Source organism: Typha latifolia, chromosome 6 (genome assembly GCF_019914945.1).
Source record: "Typha latifolia isolate L0001 chromosome 6, TyphaL0001v2, whole genome shotgun sequence".
Classification (NCBI taxonomy): Eukaryota; Viridiplantae; Streptophyta; class Magnoliopsida; order Poales; family Typhaceae; genus Typha; species Typha latifolia.
In genome coordinates, this window is record NC_133091.1 from 5,751,911 (window position 1) to 5,779,117 (window position 27,207).

Consider the following 27,207-nt stretch of genomic DNA (forward strand, 5'->3'; position numbering starts at 1 on the left):
TTCCGGGCGGGAGCGTGCCAAGCAGGGGCGGGAGCAGTCATCAGAGATGATAGGGGACAGATAGTAACAGCCAGCTGGGAACCAGTGCCTGCGGTGTCGGCCCTGTTCGCTGAAGCCTGGGCCCTCCGTATGGGGCTGAGGCTGCTGAAGGCGGAGCAGCCAGTGGAGATGGAATCGGACTCCGAGCTGCTGGTGATGATAGTGAAGGAGATGAAGGCATGTCCTTGGCAGATTAGTGGTCTAATTCGCGAATGTAAAAACCATATGAATGGGTTAATGGAGTTTACTGTGAGCCATGTTAGGAGGAGTGGTAACGGGATGGCCGATTGGGCCGCAGGGAGAGGATTGGCCTCAACCCGGCCCGGCATGTTGCGGCCTGGGAAGCAATCCCTCGGGGAGTTGTATGACCTGGGCGCTGTGGGGTAAAGCCCACGGCTGTCATTTATTAATAGCTAAGTATAGCTCAATTTCAAAAAAAAAAAAAAAAAAAAAAAAAAAATGCTAATTCGTAGAGATTATTGCATGCATTCCTCAATGGCCTCATCCAAAGGTTATCATCTCCTCTTCTTCTTCTTCTTCTTCTTCTTCTTCTTTTTCTTCCCCTTCCTCAACGCAAGCACAGGCTTGTCTTGCTACTCCCACCTCTTCAGCTTCGGCGACTCCATCGACGACACCGGAAACTGGCTCCACTACGCCCCTGTCCCCGGCCCCGTCAGCCAGTTGCCCTTTGGCCAGACTTTCTTCGGCCGCCCCACCGGCCGCTTCTCCGATGGGAGACTAATCATCGACTTCATAGGTAACAAAATTCCTTAAAAAGTTATTAGCGTCCCTTAAGTTCGATGCATTCTTACTGCTGCTCTCAGTTAGTAATTCATCAAAAACCTCCATAACTAAAAAACTTCTGGGTATCTACACGGTGATGCAGCGGAAGCATTGAAGATGCCATTTTCGCCGCCGTATCTCGCCGGGAAGACGGCGCAGGATTTCCGCTACGGCGCCAACTTTGCGGTGGCAGGAGCAACTGCACTCAACCAAGCCTTCTTCAAGAACAAGGGGCTTATCGTTGACTTTACTCCTTACTCACTAGGGATTCAGATAAGGTGGTTTAAGAAAGTCCTGCATTTGCTTGGCTCTACTGAAGCAGGTACTTATAATTATTTTTTTCTACTACGTACTTTTAGAAGAAAGTAAAGCTGACTAAGGTTTCGTGCTACGCGAGAAGATAGAGTGTCGAACATAAAATTTTTCCTAAAAAACTAATTAAGAAATAGAAAAGATTAGCCCAAAGATTTGCAATATTAGATCCTCTATTAGAAACTATTTTGTAATCTTTCTTTTTCATTTATGTACAACACTCTTTGTATCATAAAATATTACGCTGCAAAATATATAACAGTTGACCTTGAAGCTAATTTAAGGAAGCAAGATCCGAGAAAGATATAACAGTTGACCTCTAGTTACTTGGTATAAGTAATATTATGAACAAGGGAGAGATTCTTCGCAGCCGGGACACCCAATAATGGACATAATTAATCACAACCATCTCCAAACCTAACTAATTATTAAGCAATCAATTTAAAATAGTTTGGCTGACTAAATTTATGCATTTGAATCGGCTCTGTGAGTCAAATCCGATGGTCTCTGCACACGCCTCATATATACACGTGCGCATATGAAAAATATTAGAATAAGAGATAGATAATAAAAAAATATTAAAGAAGCCTTGACGAAGTTTAAAAAATTACTACTTATAAAAAAATTGGCTTTGATAGTATATTAGCTAATCAATTGACCCAAAAGCTTAAGCAATAAAAATATAGAATTATGCATATGATTTGAACTTATTTCTGGATTTTTTATTTTTTATTTTTTATTTTTTTAAAAAAGGAACTTTCACTCCGAAAACCAAGCAAGCAAGTGAGCACTTCTTTAACTTGCTTTCCATGCATGAAGAATAACGGAAATTTTATCAAACACCCAATGTCTTTACTATTCTTCACATCTTTACTAGATGGATATTTATTATTCAATCTCTGTATTATGATCTTAATGCCCGTAAAAGAGGCTACCATTAGTTTTCTTAACAGTCTATCATCTTATATATGACTTAATTTTATTATAGATGGAAAGTTACCTTAATATCTTTCAATAGTTTTTTAAAGTTAAGATAAAAATAAAAATAGAATCAAATTTTAAAGTCAAATGAGGAGTATTTTAGGTACTTTATTTTTATTTTTAAAAGTTTAATGAAATATTTTCTATTTTGTTAGTTGTCGTTAGGTTAAAGTTAATTCAATGTATTTTTGGGACAATAAAAATAAAATATAAAAGATGAATGATAAATTTTTATATAATAGGTGTAAAGAATAATAAATGTAAATATAGGGCATTTATAATAATTTTTTAAAAAAAAAGAAAACTCCATCAGCCTTAGGCTGTCAAAATAATAGAGAAACTTGAGTTCCACTAATTCAGGCTCAATTTAAAATTAAATGAGTAAGGCTGAAGAAAAAATCAGGATATATATATATATATAATGAATAAATTGGTCATTTATTTCCATTTTAACTTGATCTAATCTATCATTTAATCAAATCATATTTAACTAAAACTTTATTCAAACTTTATTTATTTCTAGCTTAAATCGGGCTTTGAATTGAGTTTATTTAAGGGTCAAGCCGGTTTTAGATTCGAATGCAATTGAAATAGGCTTCAACTTAGCTCGTTTATTTAAATCAGGCTCAGCTCGAGTGCTAAGCGAGCTGACCCTAAAATAATATATAGACTCAAAATTATTTTCAAACTGTGGTTGCTCAAATTTAGCTCATTTACACCTAATTTTTTCTTTGTATATTTTCTCTCGCAGAAAGAAAAAAGATTATGAGCAACTCTCTTTTCATGGTTGGAGAAATAGGAGGAAATGATTATAACCATCCCTTCTTCCAAAACAGAACTTTTGAAGAAATACGGACATATGTCCCTAGCGTCGTCAATGCTATTTATGCATCAGCCAATGTAAGTTCTTCTAAGTTCGAGACGCAAGAGCATTACTTGAGATTTTTTTTTTCAATAAATCTCTACAAAGATTATAAACGCTAGAGCAAAAAAACTCTTATAATGGATATGTGTTAAGAAATTGATTCCATACAAAATTTCCAATCATATTTTTAAATCAATTTTGACATTTCAGTGAAAGATAAACAATAGCTACCAAAACTTAATCAAGCCAATCAAGTAATCATATCATGTCAAGGCAATGTAACTAAAGCAAGTAAAATATGCTACATGCCAAAGTAATCACCCAAAATTACTATCAAGTCGTGAATATGAAAATTACTTACTCTAAGTCCTTGCTAGAGATAGTAAATTTACTCGGGTTTTCTTTTTTGTCAAAAATTAACGAGGTAGACTAACCATGTAACCGCCAACTATCTTAGGACTGAAGAGAAGAAAACCAATAAACTTCGAGGGAGTAAATGTCTTGGTCTAGCAATACTGTAACACTCAATCTCTAAACACGTGTATGGCATGAGCCCACAAGGCACATGACAATTTGATTAATTTTCGACAATAAAAAAAAATTATATCAATATTATAATTTATCCATAATATCTAAACTAATAATAACTCATACCTAGGTATCAACAACATCTGATTACCCTAATGGGGCCTCACATAAGCCACAATATATCATCAAGAGTATCTCACTATTACATATATACAAGAAGTGATATATACATAATGTATCAAGCATAAAATCACATATTTATAGTAATGACAAGGATAAAGACATCACTTGATACGATCACGCCTCTGGCTATGGAGCTCTGATACCAAGCTTGATGCGATCTCTCCTTTAGGGCTAAAGATCAATCTTTTCTAATTCTCAGATCTGGACTAGATCTTGCACGGAACTTTGAAATAAGATCCTGAAATGTTCCGCCGTCGGATCGATGTGAAATTTTGATATGTTGTAGGCCCGGAAAAGAGCTTTCCAACAAATCAAGTTTCAGGCGAATCGGATTGGGGATCTCAAGATATCATTCGTTTAGTGGACGAACGTCAGGATGCTCTGTTTTGGACCCGTGGATGGAGGCACAAGATCCTAGGTAATGGTGGATGGTGGACCGGCGTTAATGTGGTGGCACCGGTAAAAAGTGATGGTGGAAGGGTTGTGGTTGATGGAAGGATTAGGGCAAGTATGGGATAGATTGGACGAAGGGGGAGAAGAGGGCCACCCCTAAGGGACTAGGGTGATTAGCCGGGCGAGGGAGGTTAGAAGCGGCGTCGCCAGGGATTGAGGGAACGGGAGCGAAGAAGACGAAAGAGGCAAGGCAAACTCAATTCTCAATAATCCATAATCAATTTGGTTGCCTACCACATCCTTTTATAGGCTAACCAACAACTCAAATTAACCCTAAAAACACAATTTTTTTCGACCGCGTTCGAACTCGCCCGACCACGTTCGAACGCACCGAGTTCGCTCTTCTGGATTTGCGAACGCGATGCAGGCGTCGAACGCGCGATCGAACGCGCCTGTTAGTATTTGTGAACGCGATGGAGGCATTCACAGTGCGTTCGAACGCACCGCGTTTGAACGCACAGTACATTCTCTTCACCACGTTCACAACCCCGTTCACAAACCGCGTTCGAACTCACTCCACCCGCGTTCGAACGCGACTTACAGAAAACTTATTTTAATGGAAATTAAACACTAAAACATGAAATAAAAACACTCCTAAAGTGAATCCATGCTCGAGACGACGTCGGTGAAGTCCGAATCGTATCATCACTCCGAAAGTTAACTAATACATCATATAGCATAACTCAACTAACATACAACACTAACCACGCTCTACTTGTTCATTTGGGTTTATGGAAAAGAGAAATAAAATGGTCATGAACTAAAAATTCAGTAAATAGATCTTATCTCAAATTAGTGATGTCAAATGAAGAGTAAATCATATACTAGATAATATAAATTAAAAAGAAGTATCATACTATGAATGAGCATATAATAAACACATCCGTGATAATTTTAGATGTATAGTAGATATCATATCACAACGTATCAAGAATATAACTCTCAACAATATATAAATAAATCTTCATGTTCTACTGTCATCATAATACTCTAAAATATAACACATATAATGCATGCCAACTATGACTATGCTATAATGTCAAATGCAATCATATCTGAAGTATAATAACTACTCGATAATCATATATATCAAATAAGAATAGAATCATATGCAATTACTATCACAATCATCACCATCATCTTAGTATAACATCATCATACTAGACTACCGTGCATAATTAACACTCGACGCCTAATCTCATCATCTTGTCCATAGGCTCAAAACATATCCTACTATCCACTAGGGGTATCTCAATCATAACCATACCTTATCATAGGCTAAGGGTATATCAATACTTATTCAGATCGGGTACCCCACTAATTAATAGAAATTATATGAGTGTAACTCACCACACGCATGCCCTAGCGAACAGTAGGTGTTCGATTGTTTATGTGCACTAGACTTAGACATGATCAAACGGTCCAGCTTGCCCGTGCCCGGCCCGTGCCCAGCCTGGTTTGGTCCGGGCTAAGCCCGACCCAGACCCTGTTTAGGCCCGGCCCGACCGGAGCCCGAACTACCCATGGGTGGCATGGGCCAGCCCTTTGCCCACCCGACCCGGCCCGAAAGCCCACCCGTTTGGCCCGCAACTAGGCCCGCTCGTCTGCTACAGTACTTTGCCCATTCTGCTACAGTAATTTACCACTGCTATAGTAAAAATATTTTGGCATTATACCATTTGCATTATTTTAAGCACACCTTTAAAAAAGTTTAATTTTTTTTAATTTTTTTTAAATAGAGGAATATAAATATTTTTTAAAAAATAAGCTAATAGTTAAAAAAATTCTAAAAATAGCTAAAATATGGGTTGGGCCGAGTGATTGGTGGGTCGGGCCGGCCCGGCCCGACCGGCTAGCCCGATCTCACACGGGCCGACGGGCGGTAACGGACTAGACTATTCTAGCTCGGCTCGAATCCAGCCCAGCCTGAGTGATTAGTGGGTCGGGCCGTGAACAAATACTTAAGCCCAGTTGGCCAGAAAAGCCCGGCCCAAACCCGGCCCGGCCCGCCCGATGATCATGTCTAACTAGACTCAACCTACCTTAGATATGAGCCACGAGATATCGTATATCAACAACCATAATCATCACATTAGGCACCCTTAACCCTGGCGCCTACTCGGGTACCCTCATGCATTTTCAATCAACATTCTTATCAGTAAGATTTATGGATTTCTTATATATGATAGATCACATGCATATATCTAGTACTATAACAAGTTATGTAATTCAAGAATTTAGGTGAAAGAGGTGTTAAAAGAAATATAATGCACCTCATGCTTTTTCAATAACTTTCTTATCAATGAGATTTATACATTTCTTATATATATGATAGATCATATGCATATATCTAGTATTATAACAAGTTATATAATTTAGGAATTTAGGTGGAAAAGGAGTTAAAAAATATATAATGCAATGCAGTCTCCAGTCATATATCTATTGCATGCATACTCATGCTACATATAAACTCTACATAAAGTACAAATAATATATTTACCTCCGATGATTTCTATATATCATCAGTATATTCATATTCAAGATCAATCTAATCAAATAAATGATAAAACATGATTAATCATAATCATCTTTATATAGGATCATATAATCATATTAGATACCAAAACAGAATGCGTGTATATAATTATATTGTATCATAATATGGGAAAGCTCTCTAGAAGGTAAGACTACTTATCATAAATGTAATTACCAAGCAACCACTCTTTCACGTTTATCACAACAACGATTAGTCCTCGTTAGAAAGATCCACGGGATCTGGAATAGGGGATCCAGAATCTAAAATTATTTATAACATATAATGTTAGTCTTTTCACTAATTAAAATTAACCCAACTAAAAGATAATTTCTCATTATAATCATATATAATTAATTCATCCTAAATATTCAATTTGATTTATAATCAATATTTCATCCTCCTATTACCATTAATTCATATATTTGTTTTGTTATTTATTAACTACAATTATATAATAATATCATTATTTAAGACATAACCATCTACCTATTATTCTCTTTGATAATTAAGAAAAATGAAAATAAATTAATGTAAGTACTTGTGAAAAAAAATAGACACGCGCATGTATTTAAACCTTAGGCAATGATATCAACCATTTGCTTGAATAAATAGGGAATAAATATTAAAAAAGTAAAGCGAAAATGAACACCAAGATTTTTATTTAGAAAAACCCAAACGGTAAAAAAATTATGAATTCAAACTCGGATCAAAACCAATCACTAAACATGTAGCAGTTACAAGACTGACTTTCAAAATAACCCGTCAATCCCTACAACTTTGTTTTCCTCAATCTTGATCCCTAGAACCCCTGATTCACTATTTCCTATAATTGATCTCCAATCTCAGTATCCCTTAAGACGAAAGCTTGGTGCATTGTAAAAGAGACGGACCTTATTGGTAGAAGAATATTGTAGCCTCAAGAACTCCTTATTAAAAGTAATCACCGACCAACTAGAGTTAGGGTATCTTAACCCTTATATAGATTAACAAAAAATAAGTCCAAATCCAAGTTAGGACTCACGTAATTCTAGAATTTTGCATATTACGTGGGTGCGTTCGAATGCGGTTCGGGTGCGTTCGAACGTGCTGACTTATTGTCAAGTGCGTTTGAATGAGGTCCGAGTGCGTTCAAATGTGATGACTTCATTTTTACTAGATACGTTTGAACGCACAAATACACTTCTATGTATGTCTGAACGCGTTGTGAACATATGCCGGGTGCGTTTGAACAACCGATACGCATTCTTTGTATTTGCGAACGCCTAAACACGCGTTTGAACGATCTAAACACATTCTCTGTATTTATGAATGCATGATCCTTCCTTCGAATGATCGAAACCTGTTTTCTATCAATGTGAATGCCTAAGTCTGCGTTCGAACGCGGTCTGGGTGCTTTCAAACACGGTGTGAATGCAGAGACTTTTCTTCTCTCGATCTTAAAATTCTTTAATCTGAATACTTTCAAAACTTGTATAAATGCCCATGTAAAAGTACTTAGAATATTTTGTACACAATTATCAACACTAAAAATCTAACAATCTGCATATAATTTTATATACATAACTCCAATAATTATTATACTTGGCTATGATTAATATAGTAACTATATTACATGTATTTTGCTAATCATGGTATGACTAAATTAATTACTAATCATGGTATAATTAAATTAATTCATGAAAATTAGTACTTTAGATTAGCTACAATAATTAAATAACTAATAACAGAAATTAAATAATAAGATGTTGGGCTGACCTAGCACCCTCCTTGCTGCAATGCTGGGCCGAGCCCGGCACTGTTTTAGCCAAGAAGGAGAGAGAAGAAGAAAAGAAGGAAAAGGAGAAAAAAAATGAAGAGAGAGAGAGAGAGAGAAAGGAAGAAAAAGAAGAAGAAGAAGATAAAATGGGAGGGGAACGACTATTGTTGGCCACACAGCTGTCGGCCTCTCATCGGCGGCTCGGTCCTTTGACGGCCCCGAGTGGGATAATGATAAAGGAAGAGAAGGTTAAAGAGAGAGAGGAGGAGGAGGAGGAGGAGGGAAGCTCACTAGCGAGAGAGTGTCGACAGCGGGTTTCTCGACGGTCCAAAGTTCACTATGTAAGTAGAGAAAGAGAGGGAGAGAGAGAGAGAGAGAGAGAGAAACCAAAAGAATGAGAGGAAGAGAGAAAGAAAATTAGAGAGAGAGAGGGAGAGAAGGGTGGTCATGTGGTGGCGGTGAAGTGGCCGGTGGGCTCGGTCCCACCTCTATGCATCGCCGCGACGCCAACCGGTAGGGTTGCATGGCACCTCCACTGCAACCCTTAGATGCAATGCATGCCGAGAACGAGGTCGGCCACAGTGTGGCCAGTCGTGTCATGTTCAACTATTCTTTTTTTTTTAGCTTGGGTTATTACAAATACCATCCGCACGGGGTAGGTCTCATCTGACTGCTAAGATAGACAACTAAATTCTATAACAATTTTTCAATTTTAATCCAAAATCCACAACTCTACAAAATAAATTTTTCGTACCACCTAACCAAGCCTTCCACAACCTACTTTGGGTCCCAACCACCACCAATCAATCTTTCATAGGGTCGCAACAATATTACCTCCATCAACTACTCAACCTCCATTCCGTCATTGATCTCCACCACCCTATGGCCAGCCTCTCTCACTAGTCGCATCATATCTTCAACCCTAGCCATCTTAAACTGTTATCCCTATTAGCCTAGCTATTTGTCTATTGTATCCAAATCCTAGATCTTTATACCATCTAGCTAAGTCTTATAGATTCGAATTTTGAGTCTTAATCACCATAGATCGACATCCCTTAATTCCTAGATGCACTAGCTAAATACTCATACACACCAAATGGCTAAATCAGTCAAACCTTATCATCTTGTATCGATGTGCACCCCCATAAGCTTAGTGCACACTGCCTTTAGAAACTGAGCCCAACTATTGATTCGAGTGCCCACTCGCTAGTCTCAATGTGCACTGCATTTAGATAACAACAAAAAAAAATCCCCTTTGCTATCGAAGACCAATTTGGTTGGTGATCCTTCGCAGAGTCGCAACAATATTACCTTGTTCATTCACATTTTGTGTTACCTATCTATATAAACTATAAATTATTATAAAAAGGATTAATTATATTTACCCCCTCTATTAGCTCATACCACTTTCAACCCTCAAGAAAATGTACAACCTCTAAATAATAGAATTGTATCACTAAGCTCTCTCGTTAAAACTTTTATTAGAAAAAATGTTAAAAATTTGACTAACTAATTAGATGGAATTGGGGCATTTTTGTCCATTTATTAAGTTAGTCAAATTATCAAGATATTCTATAGGAACTTCTAATGAAATATTGATGGATGAGACTTAGTGATAAATTTAAATATTTTAGAGGTGTATCTGTCCACTTTTTTCTTAAGGTGGTGAAAGTGATACAAAATGATTATTAAGGGGTCAAGATGAAATTAACAACAAAAAACCATAAATAGTTATGGAGCAAATGATCATAATTTAAAATACATATATCAAGTCTTGATAGGATAAATAGGTTGGCATTGTCATATTCCATTTTAATTGTTTTTATTTTCTTAGGAAATTTATATAAAAAAAAACTTACCTTGCCACTGACATTGTTTCGATTCCTCAAAAATACTCTCATGACAGTTTACTTAATCGATAATTACCATATAGATGAGTTAAATTAACTAACTATATATATATAACGACCACTCATTGATATCTGCGATAATATATCTCATTCCCTCTCTAGTAGATAACTTTGGCAAGGGTATTTTATCTCTTTTTTTCAGAAGCAACATACTTTTATTTATTTCGTTGGCATATGTCAAGTTAAATGGAATATTGTGTAAAAATAAAATGCAAAGGTCAAATGATAAATAGCTATATTATGTTTTACTTATAAGATAAGAAAAACTTAAGGTGTTTGGCATGACTGAAAGTCTTCTTTACGTAACCAAAACCATGCAAGACTATAATAAGATCCAACTTGAATAGCATGTGATATGAAGCCTAGACTATATCACAAATCTGTGAAATATTCATCCACACTATTATCTTAATATTTTTTGGCTATATGAGACACTAATTAAGTTCACTTATATGTATATATATGATTGCAGGATCTGATCAAACTTGGTGCTAAAACATTGGTATTCCCCGGGAACTTTCCAATTGGATGTATCCCAGTGTACCTCACAATATTCCAAAGCAACAACACAAACGATTACGACCCGAAAACAGGATGCATCAACTGGTTGAATGATTTCTCGCAATACCACAACCATGCACTCCAACGTAAGCTGAAGAAGCTTCGCCACCTTAACCCCAATGTCACCATCATCTATGCCGATTTCTATGAACCAACCATGCGCATCACCAAGTCTCCTCTCAGCAACGGTGAGCTTCCTTTTAATTAACCTTTACAATACTTGTAGTTATTTTTTGGCGAGTATCTTGATATAAACTTCTATTATTTTCATCATTGTTTACATAATTTGTTTCCATATTGTTGAGTCTAGGGTTTTCACTTTCAAATTTACAGTAGATACCATTAAAGTTAAGATTTTCATGAAGTTAAAAATCTCTTGAGGTACGTAGTTGTACGTAGATGCATGGACAACACTACATTAGGATGCACGCCTAAGAGTTTGAATTAGTAGTAGTGGATACTGATTCTTGGTTGCAGGATTTGGCAACACGCCATTGATGGCGTGTTGTGGAGGTGGTGGTGGAAGATACAACGCCCTCATCAGGTGTGGCGAAAATGGATCAACAGTTTGCAGCGATCCATCTAAGTATATCTCCTGGGATGGGTTACACTTCACCGAGGCAACTTACCGTGTTGTGGCACGTGGCATACTCGAAGGACCGGATGCTATCCCTCCCATCTTGAAGAAATGTAGATGTTGATCATCAATTATATGCTTGCTTTCTTGTTATTGCTTTCCTTCGTTTTATGGTTTCTGCACAAATAGTACTTGTCTCTAGTGTATGATTTGTAATACTCTTATGATCATGAACACACCGGTGATTGTTTAATTTCCATAAAGAAACTTATTATATATATCTTCTAGGAAATATATGAAGCACTTTTATTTCACCAATATCACTTATATCTCAAATGTTTCAAAAGACCAGGTTGTTTTGTTTTTCAAAATTAATAGGGATATCTACATATGAAACCCTATTTTTTAATAATATTATAGTTTTACTCTATATTTTTACTGTTTGTAAACTGAGCTCTATGATTTAGTGAATATGTGTATAAAAAATACATTACAATAAATTTAAACTAACACCATGAGAATATTCTATTAAATAAATATATTTTATTTCCATATTAATTACAATGCCATTAGTATGACTTGGTTGTGTGTATTTTCATAATTTTTTTAGTAATTAACTTAACACAGAGATTTGATTAAGTTAACTAACAGATCTAATAGTAGAGTGTTTTACACATTTATTAAATCATAGAGCTCGATTTAAAAAATGTAGAGTACAAACTATAATTTTATTAAGAAATAGGGTGTTATATGCAAATTTCCCAAAGCAATATATGGACAACATTGCCTTTTGGTTGGAGGAGAAAATGTGAGAGTTTTCCCTCTCTCATCAGCCAGTTATATGCATCTTGATTCCCTGATTGCATTCTATCCATTATAACTCCAAATTCCTATAATGTATATGCTATTGTAGTAGCTCACGTTTTATCTTTAAACTCTTTGCCTTGTAGAAATCAGCATACATATGCACCTAACACAGAATCTGTGTGATCAACTCTACACATAAGTTGCTCAAAAGTTTAAACAAGGCCCTGTACAAAATTAGTCAATGTATTAGGTCCTAAAAGATATTGTTCATATTGCAAATGAATTGTAATTAGTTTTCTTCATATACTATGAATCTATTTGATATAAAGGTCCATCCTTTTTCCTTAGGGCTACCAATGGCGGCGATAAGGTTTGCAAAAAACCATGTCCAATTATTCTTGTATTTAACCTCTAATACTGCAAGGGCTAAGGGGTAGATCTAATTGTTGCCATCCATCTCTACTACATGTACTAGCTGACCTCCATATGGCCCTTCCAAGTGAGAGATATCTAACCCTATAACAAGCCAACATCCTTCAATAAATCCTTTCATTTGTGCAGTATGGTATATTTTAAATTGGTGTATGAACTAGGATTTCTCTATCAACCTAGAAAATAGTGATACCAAGGTTTTGCCTTCTATAATCTCATATATTGATCCCTGTGTTCCACTTCCCTTTTTACTTTTATCTTCTTCATTGCCTTAATCTTCAATACAGAGTTGTCCACTAGCTGATTTGTGAATTTATTTGACTACTATTTTGATGTTGCCCAATTTATTCTTATATGTTCTTCAATAGCTATGTGATCCCTTGAGACTTTTGATTTGATAGGACTTCTAATCTGTCATAGGAGATGCTTGCACTCTTAATTCACATTCTCTACCATTTTTGCTTACTGCAGTCACCCTTCTGTACTTATTTTCAACATAGTTAAACTCATACCCCTCTCTAATGTGAAACTCTTCAAGCAACTCCCTAAGGAATTGAACTATTGGAAATACAATTCAAGTGACCAATCTAGAATAAATAATGACCCTATCGAATTAAATTCAACAAAAGAATCATGCTGGGTCTCTTCATCACATGTAATAGTATTCAAAGCTAGGATGTTGTAAAGAACTATTACCGTCAGATGGTATTTGATAAGATGAAGCAACACACTTGCCTCTTTCTTCACCAAATCCTTCATTACTGTTGTCAGAACTATCATTGTCATGTGGTATTTGATAAGATGAAGCAACACCCTTGCCTCTTCTTTCAAGGGCTCATTTTTCATCAGATGAATTATCCAGGTTATCCTAAGCAAGCATTCCCAGTGCCCTATCGCTATCAGATGATTCATTATCAAATCTGAATTTATTTTCAAACTACGTTGCAACCTTAATAGACCTGGCTTATCACCTTGTTTATGACGTAAATTTCTATAATGCCAACTGAGATGCTTGTATTCGCTTGTATGCTATTTGTTTGAATCTCCGTTTGGTCATCATTGTAGATTTTATCTCCTTAACACCATTGTAAATTATAAACATTTCCAACATATCATTATCAGATGTAATTTTTTTTCAGTACATCTTGCATGTCTTATGATACTGCAATGCATCTAAAATTCATCCTATGTAACCTAAACACTTGGGGAGCACACAGAAGCAAACAAATTAATATTATTTGTCCCACGACAATGTCATACACATTAACAACAAAAATTTATGATTCAGAGGCAAAACAACATTCCACAGTAGCTAGAACACAAAAAGTATAGGTGCTACAAATCCTTAAACCTATATCTTATCCAAACAAAAATTTTGAATGTAGAGAATATAAAAGGCACATCTTTTGAAAAGATTAACAAAAAGAATGCATACATTATCTAAGATTTCGCTGCTTTACCTTCAGAATCTTCTGAAATGCAACTGCGCGTAAAGGATTGGGTAGAGTGGAATGTAGTTCCAATGTCGTGAGGCTGATTTGAGTGATTAGGTTTAGATCGAGAGATATGATAGAAAAGAAGAAAAGAGACTGATTTACGTGGGATCATATTTAGATCGAAAAACTTACAGAGAAGAGAGGGTTGACGGGAGGTTAAACCCACTTATAACAATAGGCACTATAATCATTTTCTATTTTACATCTATCAGCCAATAAGAATGCTCACATATTCATAAATACTGAGAGCAATTCGGTGAACTTATTATTCCATTAACAGCATTACCTCCAATTTTTCAGTTCAAGGGGTGGATAGTGAACGAGTTGAATATGGTGATTGGTTGATAGGTAGACGGCGAGGAGAGATTTCGATGGAGGTGGCTATTGATTTGGGAAAGAGACGGAGAGTATTAGGTTAGAATTAGTAAGCTGAGGGTTGGATAACTTGTATTACTGAATTGGTAGGATATTTATATTAGCAATTAATCGGATATCTATTATTCGAATTCAAATCCAAATACATTAGTTATACTCGTATTCATATCCGGGCCAACTTTTTCTAAATGATTATATGTATCTAGATCCAAATCTAAATATTTAACTAAAAGTCTATCAGTATCTAAATATGAATCGTATAGGATTCTTTCATCTATATCCGATCTGATCTGAATCAGGTAGCAGGTCGGGTTAAACTAAAACCGACCCGTTTTCACCCCTAGGTACAAGCAATACTTCATCATAATTGGGCAGAGTGTATGTATAATTTTAACCTTAATTAAAAATGCATATGTATGGATAATAATTTTTAAAAAGGAATAAAAGTTTATGCACAGATGGAATAGATGTGACATCTTTGTGTACAGGAATAAAGGTCGTTGAAGTAAAACTAGAAACCATCATGATTAGTAAGATGTTGGATTCGCCATCGAAATATTTTAAAGTCAACCGTTAGCATAATTTTCATCTTCAATGCATAGAATATTGAACAATTTACGACAACCTTTAGTGTAAGAACGAAAATTTTTTGTATCTTGATCACCTTCCTTTATCCATAATAGCCTCAAGAAACATTAACCCCTTAACTATATAAAAACTCCTACATGTCCCTTCATAAATAAAATATCACATAATAACCACTAATCAATTTTACGTCATCTAAGGGTAATCTTACCCTTGTATTAGAGAAAAGGAAGGGAGGACACAAATTTTGGTGGTGTTTGGGTATAATCTAAATCCTAAATTAGGTTAGCTATATTCATTTTTTAAACTTAAATAAGCTAGCCTAAATTAGTTTAGATGGCGTAAATATTACATCTAATAGGGTTAATTATGTCTACGCCCCTTGAACTATACTCTGTTTTTACAGGATGCCTTAAACTTTTTTAGATTATAATGCTTTTTCTAAACTTTGGGACAAAATGAAATGGCTAATGGTAGTGACAAAAAATGCCTAATGATAATTATACTCGTAACAAGTAAACGAGCTCATCAATTTAGCCCACAAAATAAAATAAAATAAGTAGATTATCGAAATAGCCTCAAACCACCCATCTACGCCTTCAAGGCAACGATTAACTCTACTCTTTCTAGATGTGATCAAACAGCCCAGCCCGCCCGTGCTTGGCCCGACCCGGGGTTTGGACCGGGCCCAGCCCGGACCCGATTTAGGCCCGACCCGACCTGAACCCGAACTACCCATGGGCGGCATGGGCCAACCCTTTGTCTGCTTGACCCAGCCCGAAAGCCTACCCGTTTGGCCCGCAACTAGGCCCACCCGTTTTACTACAATATTTACCTATTCTACTACAGTAAAAACCAACTAAAATTTTAGAACTATACTATTTTACATTTTTTTTAAGCACACATTTAAATTTTTTTAATTTATTTTTTTTAAATAGAGGAATATAAATAATTTTAAAAAAAAAAGCTAATAGTAAAAAAAATTTGAAAAATAGCTAAAATGTGGGTTGGGCCGAATGATTGGTGGGTCGAGTCATGAACAAATACTTAAGCCCGGTTGGCCCGAAAAGCCCGGCCCGAACCCGGCCCAGTCCGTCTAATGATCATATCTAACTCTTGCCCTTATTGCCCTACTGAGAAATGGATTTAGTGAAGAAGGTGGCGGTGATAGCCTTTGACCTCACCGCATCTGCCCTTGCCCTCATTGCGTTTGTCCAATCCAGCATTACTATTTGCATAAGCTTTCTTGGTTGGAACCCCTTTCTTAGAATCTCACCATCGGAAGGGAGAGGAGATGGAAATCCAAGAATGAAAAGCAGTAGCATCAGCAGAGAGGTTGGAGAGAGTGCTGCAATATGCTAGGTGGCTAATCGCCACCGCCAGCCGGTGATGGATCAGCATATGGGTGCTGAGGGGTTAAGGGTAAATTAATATCGCCCGAAGCTGTATTTAAATCTCTATTACTTTGGTTGAAATGCACAATGAGTGCCGAGGTACTCATTAAGATCTCTTTGTATTTAATTAGAGGGCTTAAGGTTTTAGGGGAATAAATTGAAGAGTCGGATCAAAATGAAATTAAGTTCTCTTTTCTCTAACGACCTCTCAAGTTATTTCGCAGCTAATTTACTTTGAGATAACAACTATATAAACTCTTTCAATTAATTTAACAATACACTAACGAAAGAAAGACATTAAACTTTTTCTAAAGTTTTAAGAGACATTATGATCTACTAAAATGTTTTAGGAGATCCACGTAAAAATAGATTATAATTCAAAAGATATAATAATTAACCCTATTTAATGACACAAAAATATAATAAATTTAAGTGATATTGTGGCATATAATTCAAATACACTTTATAGTGGATAAGTGAAAGGAAGGAGAGAAAAGATGAACAATTTAAATAAGATAAAATAATGTCCAACAAAAAAACAATTAAATTTTTATAAATAACTATAAAATATTAAATGACAAAATAGAGGAGAAAATAAAGTATTAAAACTAATTTTGAGATAAACTATTGCTTAGATACTAGTTTATATAGATACTACAATAAATTATAATTATCCCTTTCAAAACACAGCACAAGATATTTTCTAAAGCTTGTCAGAAAAATGAGATAAAAAACAATATAATATCAAAATAAATAACTAAGTCAATAAAAAATGAGTTTTAAAAATATCCATTTGTTATTGACCCTTTCAAATTTCAAAATGTTAAATATTTATTTCTAACATCGAATAACACTAGATAGTGTTTAACATTTCTAGACAACTTGTATAAAGCCAATAATCTTTCTATAATGCAATTCGTAATTATTTAGACAGTAGGCATTTTTCAAAGAGCTTAATGACAATTATGACATTTCAATAGAAAAAAATTGGCAATTAGGTACAAATCTCAAAAAATTAAATTCAAACCAGACATACACAGCACTCGGCCTAACAACTAGTATTAGTCTTACGTCTACTGTCACACATACAAAAGAAATTTCAGACTCAAGTCAGATCAGAAAAACTACGTAAAATGATTAGGAAAAAAGTACTGGAAAAAGTGACACCTAAACGCCAAGTGAAATTGACAAAGTTTACATGCAACAAAGAAAAGGGAAAGAGATTCACTAAAACCAGTTCAAACTCACTATTGATAGAAAATCTCAACTCGCATGAACAATTTCCTCAATAAGATTAGTTCTTTTCACCACGTTATTACTGAAAAAATGATAGCATTAAGGGATTTGTCCCAGAAGTTTTGCTATCACCCCACTGTCAAACATCACCTAACTAAAAAGAGTTACAGATAAAACGCGAATAGCATCGATCCTGTTTCATCCTCTGGACTTCTATCAGTCATGCAGTGTGCCTAATATGTCATCATCTCTGAACAAGTGATACCTGAATGGCGAAGAAAGAAGGAATGTTAGCAGGGAAGAAAAGGATATCTGATAATTAGTTGACAAACTGGGTTCTCTGTCAGCAAAAGGTATATGGGACGCTTTTTCAATGAATCCTGGATTCAAGAGAAGAGTACAACGATCTAATTCATCAACTCATGAACAATAATAACTGTTTTATATATTTTCACACGTGTATGTTACATAAATTTTTTTATGTGTTTATGTTGTTAAATGATTCCATATGTAAGAACATGTATAGGCTAGAATCTGATAATGATTGACAGGGAGAAGTTCTCCTGATTCCTGTGCTCCACTCCAGGATCTCAAATATTGTTCATAGTAGAATATTATTTATTTGCAGTTAAGATGAAATCGTTTAAATGATAGAGAGAAAGGAGAGCACGGATAAGAGAGGTGCACAGAATTACTATTTAAACATATCAATGAACATGCAGAGCGCTGCGCTGCACAGGATCATGTCAAAACAAAATGAGAACAATTGGGGATATCAATGTTTTGGAAAACACCTACAGTATACAGGCAGTAGTGCATAAACAGTATTCAGATGCATACATGGTCTAGTATTGTAATATATTAAAAGAACTACATTGGAAATTTTAATTACTAATATTTTACTGTATGTAAAATGTAATATATAAAGAACATGATTACACACTATTATACTAAATCAAATAATCAACCCAGTAAGTCTTAGTAACATTCCCCACTAATTAACACTAATTCACACCATGGTTAGTAGGAGCAGCCAAATCCGATCGCAATTGACTCTCTCTCTCTCTCTCTCTCTCTCTCTCTCTCTCTCTCTCTCCCTCTCCCTCTCCCTCTCCCTCTCCCTCTAACTCCAACGAAATCCAACGACCTTCGACAAACTCTAATATATAATTTTTTTTATTTTATTTCTTTATTTCTCTTGTTATTTCTTCCACTCTCTTTTTCTTTTCTGTTCTTCTTCTTCACTATACCAAAGTTTTTCTTTCTTTTCTTTGGTTTTCTTCCATTCGCTTTCTAATCTCTTTTTTTTTTTTTAGTTTTCACTGCACTACAATTTTCTATTTTTATTTTCTTATTTTTTATCATTTTTCTAAGTTTTTAAAAGTTTTTCCATATTTTTAAATCATATTTAGAATTTATAAAATTAAAAAAAAAAATAATTTAATTTAGGTAGCCGATACGACCAATCCAACTGATAATGATATGTATCATTTCTTCGAAAGGCCAATCCTAATCCCAATCTCGATTGTTTGAACATTAATTCACACTAATCAAATTAATGTGCAAAGGATGGTGTGGTAGAGGACATCGTGGAGGCAATGCGGAGGAAGAGTTAGATGAAGGTGGAGGAAGCAATAGGTAAGGAGTGTGTGTGTGTGTGTGTGTATGTGAAAGAAATAGAGGCCACTAACCATAGCCATTTTTTCGACAACCACCACCATCCATCGATAAGCACGAGGGAGTCACCGGATTATGAAGTAATAGTTTATAGTAAGCTCTTTTCTTCAACTAATAGTTTATGGGGCCATCGATCAGATAATAGCTTATCAGACAGCCTTGAGCTGCCAAAATACTAATAGCTTATCAGACGGCCTCTCTCTTGGGCTGCCAAAACCTAACAATGCAGCCCAGCTGCCCTGCTAGGCCACATAAGGTCCACGACTTTGCCAAGGCGGCCACATAGGTGGCTGCCAAAAATATTTTTCAATGCATTGGAAAATATCACTTAAGATAAAGTGTGTTCCAAATTATCTAGATAAAACCCTGTTAATCAGTGCTCACCCAAACTTAGGATAGCAGAAGTTCGAACTCTACAAATTACTACCAATTTATGCCATGATTGCTTGAGGAGTAGCTATGCCATGATTGCTTGAGCGTCAATGCTAATGATCAAGGAGTTTTCTCAAAAAAACAAAGAAAATGTTAATGATCAAGGAGAATCCCTGAATAGTATTAAGAAAATAATGGCATGTTTTAATTGATGGGAAATGAGGAATGGCCTATTAGGGAAAGAAAGAACAAATTATCATAAGGAAAGACCCATCAGAGAAAGAAAGAACAAATCAACAAATATCATTTAAATTGATCAAGTTATCCAAAGGAAAAGTAATCCAATTGTTTACTACACCTACCAAATGAGCTACATGTGATTCTTAATGAGTATATGGGTCCTCCTCATGGACTTTGTTATGAAGGAGATGTCATAATTCTCAACATATGAAATGATATATTAGGGAAAGAAAAAACAAATACCATTCAAAAAGATCAAAGTTATTCAAGGAAAAGGAGTCCAGTCAGTATTACACCTATCACATGAGTGTGATTTTTCATGAGTATATGGGTCCCCCGCATGGACTTTCTCATGGATGTTAACTATTAATCATAATTACACTATGATTCCTCCAAATAATTCATCTTCTATCATAAAAAATTAGCTTGTCTGCACCTTAGCTAGTTTTTCTTATCATGTAAAGGGCAAACAAGTACACAGCATAAATCAAGGAGAGTTAAAACAAGTTACTAACTTCAGTGTATTGCAGTCACCCCACCGCCTAGTACTACTAACTTCAGTGTATTGCGGTCACCCCACCGCCTAGTACTACTAACTTCAGTGTATTGCGGTCACCCCGCATCTGGGCAGAAGGCCCTAAGATGGTCTTATATTTTTAATATATAAAAAATTAAATATATATACATAATATAACATATACTATATCTAAATTTTATTTGACTAATTCACATTAATTCACACTAACCAAATTAAATTATACTATTACATTACATGATTCACACTATTCAGCGAGCACTTAGACAATAAAGTTGAGGTTGTCTTCTCCAAGGGCAAGCTCAGTAACTAAAGATGAAGGTGAGGGTGTTTTCTCCAAGGGCAACATAGGAATAAAAGCACTAGCATATAGCTAGGCCTAGGCCAGCTACTCATCTCGCATGACCAAGAAATGTGTTCTTCTGTTCAACCATCAAATCACTCAACATCACCCTTTCTAATTCTCATTCCCCTACCCCTTCCCCTTCCCCTTGACAGCCCCACCAAGGTGGCCACCAAAAGTGCCTTTCAATTCCATGACTAACTTACAAAACTAAATAAAAGGAACCTCCATCTCTAACCTAAATTTTTCATTTTTCAGGATGTTTTCCATCTAGTGAGGAAATGTTAGTAGCACTTATCCAAAAAAGAAAAGGGAAATGTCAGTAACATTTGTGTTGGACTCAAGCAACCCTAGCATACTCATGTCAATATATTGTCCAGATGAAACAGAATAATCATCATTCACAAAATGTTCAAGTAATTGGGAAAAAAATTAAGTACAGTAGAAATCAACATCATAAAGGATGGAACTCTACATGAGATCATATCACATAATAAGGTATTTCTGGATGAATCTCAAAACACAACATAATATAGCCCGCTCAAGCACTATAGTGTTAATAGAAGCAAAAGAACAAGAAAACTAAATGTCAAAACAGTTGGGGCAAAGTCGTATCAAGCAAATAGTATCAGAAACAAACAAATGCTCAACATACTCTTTGTCTCCAAGCTTTACTTCAGTCCCTCCATATTCAGGTAGAAGTACAGTTTCTCCCTCCTTCACGGAAACAGGAATTAGCTTCCCATCCCTATCACGAGCACCTGGACCCACTGCTACAACTTTCCCAGAGTTCAGCTAGGAAAATTCAGAAATGAAGACAAAACTGGTTAGTAAAGTAACAATATCAATATGCCTAGGGTCTAATTCTAGCAATGTTGCAAGAAAGATATCTTTGCAAATTCTGCACAATAAGATGAACTACAGAACTAGTAGCAAGAATTATAAAGAATAAAAGTAACATAAATTTTAGCACCATTCAGTACTCACAAGACACTCAGCATGAACAAAAGAGAAAAAGGGAAAAGCTGACTTTAAGCCTGGCAATCACAAAAAGAAACACCTGCAGAAGAAAATATAGAAGGTACTATAACCAGAGAAACTAATAGCAGATGAAAGCGATTGGAATGGAGGTCTAGTTGCTCCATTCCAATGCACTTATTTAAAGGCAACAATAGATAGATGATGGAGGAGGCAATGCAGAACAAACGAGATTTCAGCCCGGCATTCTAAATGTATGCTGAATTTTCCAGCCCATTTGAACAGCATCACAATGTTTTAGATAGAGAGTAAAGTTTGTCAATACGTTCGAACACCTTCCCAGCCATCTGAAAAAACAACGATGCGGACTTTCATTTAAATTAGTTTACTTTTAAGAGTTTGTTTGGTTTAGAGTTGTTTTCCCTCCTTAAGTTATTAGTTTGATTGGGAGACTATTTACAAACTGCTTTACTTGACTTTGGCAAGTAATAAAGTATTTTCTTCTCTCTCTTTATTTACAAGTTGGCCGTAGTAGCCAGAGGGCTAGAGTTTGTTGATTTCTTCTCTTTTATGCAATAAACTGCTTTGGTATTGCTTGAGGTCTGTCGGATCAGAACCTATCAGAAAGACAAAGAGCTTGTATTGATTTATGATTTTATTCTACTTCACCAAGAGAAAGCTTGGCACCACATGATTATTTCAATACAAAAAGTAAACAATATCAGACAAAATAGGAGCCATCCTATATTTGGAATTATGTATGATATTCTAATAAAGTTGCTCTAGTCACATGTATTTTGAGCTTTTGAAAACAAATTCCCTTAGTTTTTCCCTACACCCTGTAACAATTGAACAACTAAAAATGGAGATGCACATCTCACATAACACAACATAGTTTAATGCCATGAGCAAAAAGAATCAGAAAATATGGCAATTGTGTGACATCTCAAAAGAATAAAATTAATCATTATATCTCAAAAAACTATAACCAATCCAACTAAATTGCTTACTCTACGTAACTGTTTCCTCCTAATAAACATAGCCAACATCCAAAAGATATTATTTAGGTGGGTGTTTGAAGTCTCACGAAAGAAAAGAAGTTAGAACTATAATTTCCAAAAACAAAACATTAATGAGCATTTTACCTTGTAGGTTCTACACTACAGGATAAACTTATGAGATATTTTACTACTGAAATATTTTCAGCTCTATGCTACATTACTACTAACCTGTTAAAACTTATAACATGTTACTATTCGTCTATTCCAGGAGATTATCTTTTGATAAAATAAATCATCATTCAAGAAGTCTACTATTCCTTAAAATTTGGCCTAAATTTTAAAAATCTGAGATCTACATGCTATGAATCTCACTCATGGACTTCTTTATTATCCATATTCCAATACCCTCTGAAGTGGAAACAAATAAGTTCCTTGATGAACATAAATTGATCCTATCTGCACATAACATGATTACCAATGTTTCCAGACTCCAGAGACTTTACTAGTAACAAACAAATTATGCTAAAAGTAGGATATTTACTAAATATCTACTAGCAGCTTATTGACACTTGGCAGTACATGCTTGCTTTACAAGAGTTTGAAAAGCAAGCAATGGACTAAAAAGCAAGGAAAGCCATGCTGAGCAGCATGTCATATGGCACAATATAAGGTTCCATATTGACTCACCCATCCCAAAAGAAAATTAGTGACTGGGTAAAAGTTGAGCAGGGAACGTGGTGGCTCAATGGCCACCAATGGCCCCTTCAATCATGGCATTTCATTAATGCACTTGAGGATCAACTTCAATTCTTCTAACAATCAAGCAATGGTCAATAGAATTTAGTGAGTTCAATAATCGCAGAACCGTTAACTTGAGAAGGGAGAAATTATGACTTCTTGGTCCATTTGAGCAACAGTTGTAACCAAGATAGTATACATCAAAATAAGTTTATGATCAACATGTAGCAGCAATTCAACTGCAAAGAAGATAGCATATGATGCTTCATGACCCAAAATTAAACAAGGAGAGGATACTTAAAGATTACATTAATCTTCGTAATGATGAAACAAAAGGCTACTGTCTGAGAATTTATTGAGGTCCATGATCACTGAAGAACCATGATATAACAAGGAAAATATGTAATAGTGCATCAAAGGCAAGAAGAATCTGAATCAAGTGATACTAGAGACCAATTCATTAAGCTATGATAAATTTAGTTCAGGATTTTATTTATTTTGATAACAACAATACGTAATGCTACCAAATTGAATCTTTTGATGTCCCCAGATACGAAGGATGCTAAAATGAGATGAACATTGCATACTGGTCCTTTCAAGAATCAAGAAGACTGTGAAAGTGTGAAGAGTGCAGAATCACAAACATAAAATCCCACTATCTGAGTATGACAATCTGTATGAGATCCTTTATGACAATCTGTATGAGATCCTTACTATGCAAAAGAACTTAGCAATCATAATAATGTCAAAGAATAGATCAGTTGGTCAGTCAAACTGAAAGAAACTTTTTTAACAGTTTTGTAGATAATTTAACCCAATAATTTTCCCACAGATTTGGCCCTTGCGAATAGTTTGATACATGAAAAAAATAAAATAATTCTTTTATTGGGCATCATTAACTAGTCAAGAGCATCAAGGATGATGTGATAACAATGTTCTACTAATCACCCCAAGAAAAGCTAAAGGTTGAAAAGTATGGATTGTCAATAACCAAGGATATGACAAATTATTAAGGCCTTATTTGCTTTGAGTTTAGGGACTCTCCCTGAACTAGTTTAGGAACCCCTAAACTAGTTCAGTAACTAAACACATTTTTATCATTTTCACGTCCAATCAAATTTAGATTCTAAAAAATCAAGACTAAAAAATGAGACTAACTAATTGAGTTCAAAGCTTAGCCTCAAATCAAATAAGGCGTAAAAGCTCTACATGTTAAAGCAGACCAATCCAGCAATTTTGGAATTTACAAAAACGTAGAAGCCCTTTTTTTGTAAGAAACATCAGCATTTTACTCAATTTGTCATCAAACATACAGCATGGCCATTAAAGTGGCACAAGGAGGCATGAAGCTAGGAAGGGTATACACGGAGAAAGAAAAAATGAAAGATGATGCAGTTTGAAGACGAGTCTAAGAATGAAACATGAAAAGGTTTAGTGGAGTCAAGAGCTTTTCTGACAGGAAATTAAGGAAATACAAATAGCATCCGCAGTAAGGGAAGCAAATACACATCCATAGATAACGACCCAGGTCTAACAAACGCATTCATTCGGAGAAAGAAAACAAAACAACAAGAATTCACAGTTCTCACTACAGCTATTGGCTATCCAAAAGATTAAAGTAATGATTGGAGTATTGATTAGTGGCATGTCAAATAACATCCATTTCTTCACACCCATGGAACACATTCCAGATACACATGATAGCTTCAACTAAGACAGAAACTATAAACCATCAAAAAAAATTTAGCAGGAGAAACAGTGCAAAATCTTGCTCTAGCTAAGGAAAAATAAAAACCAACGATAAGGAAGAACACCATATTGCACAAACTCACTTCCAGAAAACGCCAAACAAAAAAAAAATTAATAATCCATTAAAAGTGTGGACAAGAACCGTGTATGGCGTATCTAAATTTTCATTAAACAGTAGCAAATCCCCACAGCTCAAATGTAAGAAACAAGCCGCATCCTTTTGTGCAAAAATCTAGTAAAGCTATAAAAACAGAAGAAGGAAATACACAGCACCATCAGCAATAAACAGAAGATGCCGGGAAACTAAAAAATCTGACAGGGCTCAAGTATTATCCAAAAAATCCATATGATCTTTGATCTAAAGCATTAGAAAAATCCAAACTTTTCGAGCAAAATGATACCTTGGCGGTCTTCTCGGGGAGCAAGACACCCGTGGCGGTCTTGGAAGGAGGCACAATCTTCTCCACGAGAATGCGATTCAAGGTAGGGATCAAGCGCTTCGCCATCGCGATTCAGCTGGGAGAGTAAAAGAGCAATGGAGATTGGAAGGGAGATCAAAATGGCTTCCTCTCTCGCACGAAATGGGGGGTAGGGTTTATGGAGGGCTTTGGAGGGGTACCTAATTCCGGAATTACCCCTAACGTTGGGAGGAAATTACGACCTTGCGTTAGTTGGGCCTATTTCTGAAGAGGGGCAGAAAGTGGAACCAGTGTGTATCGAAGTGCTCCACGGTTCTTTCTAGTCTAGTCTAGAAGGTTCTTGGAATAGGATTTAAATTTTGAGAGGTTCGGGTTTGGGTTTTTGATCCAACTTTAGCTCAAGCCAATTTGGTATATGACATGTCTACAGCTCATCATCACAAAGTAAAAGATTCTAATCCTATCCTTAAACTCGATGACCCATGCATGGATTTCACAGTTGGACGGCACAACTGCCCGTCCGGATGAGATAGCCCTGTGATGTATGTCTGTGGTTGCACTAACTAATAAAAGATCAAAGAATCTTATTTTAATAGAGGAGATAGAATAGTGATGTCCTGCTCATCAGTCCTCTCTATTTACTACTTAGAATCAAGATAATTCTAACACCAAAATACTTAGACTCTAGTAACCCATGCCTAAGACGTGCAAATAACCATGCCCAAGACGTGCAAATATGTAAAGAAATTAGAAAAGACAAGAGAAAAGTTTACAAGCATAAGCACAGCACAAAATGTACATGGTTCACTCAAATAGAAGGATTTCACCTATGTACTACCATGGGCATACAACGTTCTAATAGGGAGCCTTCTTGCTACCTCCCTTAAGCAAATTTTCGCTTCCAAAGTGTCTTAGACACCATCTCCAACCAAGCTTGGAGACCTTGGATAGCAAGAAGACCCAGAGAGAAACCCCCCAAATCCCTCTCTTCTCTGTATCAAGAAGTGAAAAATAAGAGACAAACTTACCAACCCATTTATACATTTGGATCACATAATCCCTCTTATATATGACTCACACTTAGACACAAATCATATGAGTTAGGTGAACCCGATCTAATATAACTCACTACATGAATCTATTAAATCAAACCAAATGAGTTTATGGTTTGAATGTTGAGTTTAATTGTAACACCCGATTTTAAAAAAATGGCGTGCATGTGCCCGACACATGCACTGAACTTAAGGGCACACACGTGCGCCCCTTTCCTTCTACCTCCCTCTCTCTTTTCTTTCCTCTTCTCTTTTTTCCTTTTTTTTCTTTTTATTCTTCTTCCTTCTCCCCAC

At 35.7% G+C, this 27,207-nt stretch overlaps 2 protein-coding genes across 2 annotated transcripts; one reads left to right on the forward strand and one right to left on the reverse strand.

Annotated features, from left to right (window-relative positions):
• Nucleotides 1-516: 516 nt before the first annotated feature.
• Nucleotides 517-11,633, forward strand: LOC140790560 (sinapine esterase-like). Its single transcript, XM_073140686.1, has 5 exons — nt 517-796; nt 926-1,144; nt 2,867-3,015; nt 10,819-11,095; nt 11,385-11,633. The coding sequence occupies exons 1-5, from the start codon at nt 523-525 to the stop codon at nt 11,606-11,608; spliced, it is 1,143 nt and encodes a 380-aa protein (XP_072996787.1). The 5' UTR covers nt 517-522; the 3' UTR covers nt 11,609-11,633.
• Nucleotides 11,634-17,796: 6,163 nt separating this feature from the next.
• Nucleotides 17,797-26,897, reverse strand: LOC140790946 (10 kDa chaperonin, mitochondrial-like). The gene is made up of 3 exons (XM_073141266.1): nt 25,844-26,897; nt 21,632-21,771; nt 17,797-18,074 (listed from the first exon to the last, which is right to left on the reverse strand). Exons 1-3 carry the CDS (start codon nt 25,946-25,948, stop codon nt 18,026-18,028), a joined length of 294 nt encoding a protein of 97 aa, XP_072997367.1. The 5' UTR covers nt 25,949-26,897; the 3' UTR covers nt 17,797-18,025.
• Nucleotides 26,898-27,207: the final 310 nt, after the last annotated feature.

Coding starts and splice junctions, on each gene's coding strand:
- LOC140790560 (XM_073140686.1), top strand. CDS start 523: ATGCATTCCTCAATGGCCTCATCCAAAGGTTATCATCTCCTCTTCTTC. Junction 797..925: donor ACTAATCATCGACTTCATAG/GTAACAAAATTC, acceptor ACGGTGATGCAG/CGGAAGCATTGAAGATGCCA. Junction 3,016..10,818: donor CTATTTATGCATCAGCCAAT/GTAAGTTCTTCT, acceptor ATATGATTGCAG/GATCTGATCAAACTTGGTGC.
- LOC140790946 (XM_073141266.1), bottom strand. CDS start 25,948: ATGGCGAAGCGCTTGATCCCTACCTTGAATCGCATTCTCGTGGAGAAG. Junction 21,772..25,843: donor TCCCCGAGAAGACCGCCAAG/GTATCATTTTGC, acceptor GAATTTTCCTAG/CTGAACTCTGGGAAAGTTGT. Junction 18,075..21,631: donor GTAAAGCTTGGAGACAAAGA/GTATGTTGAGCA, acceptor TTCGCCATTCAG/GTATCACTTGTTCAGAGATG.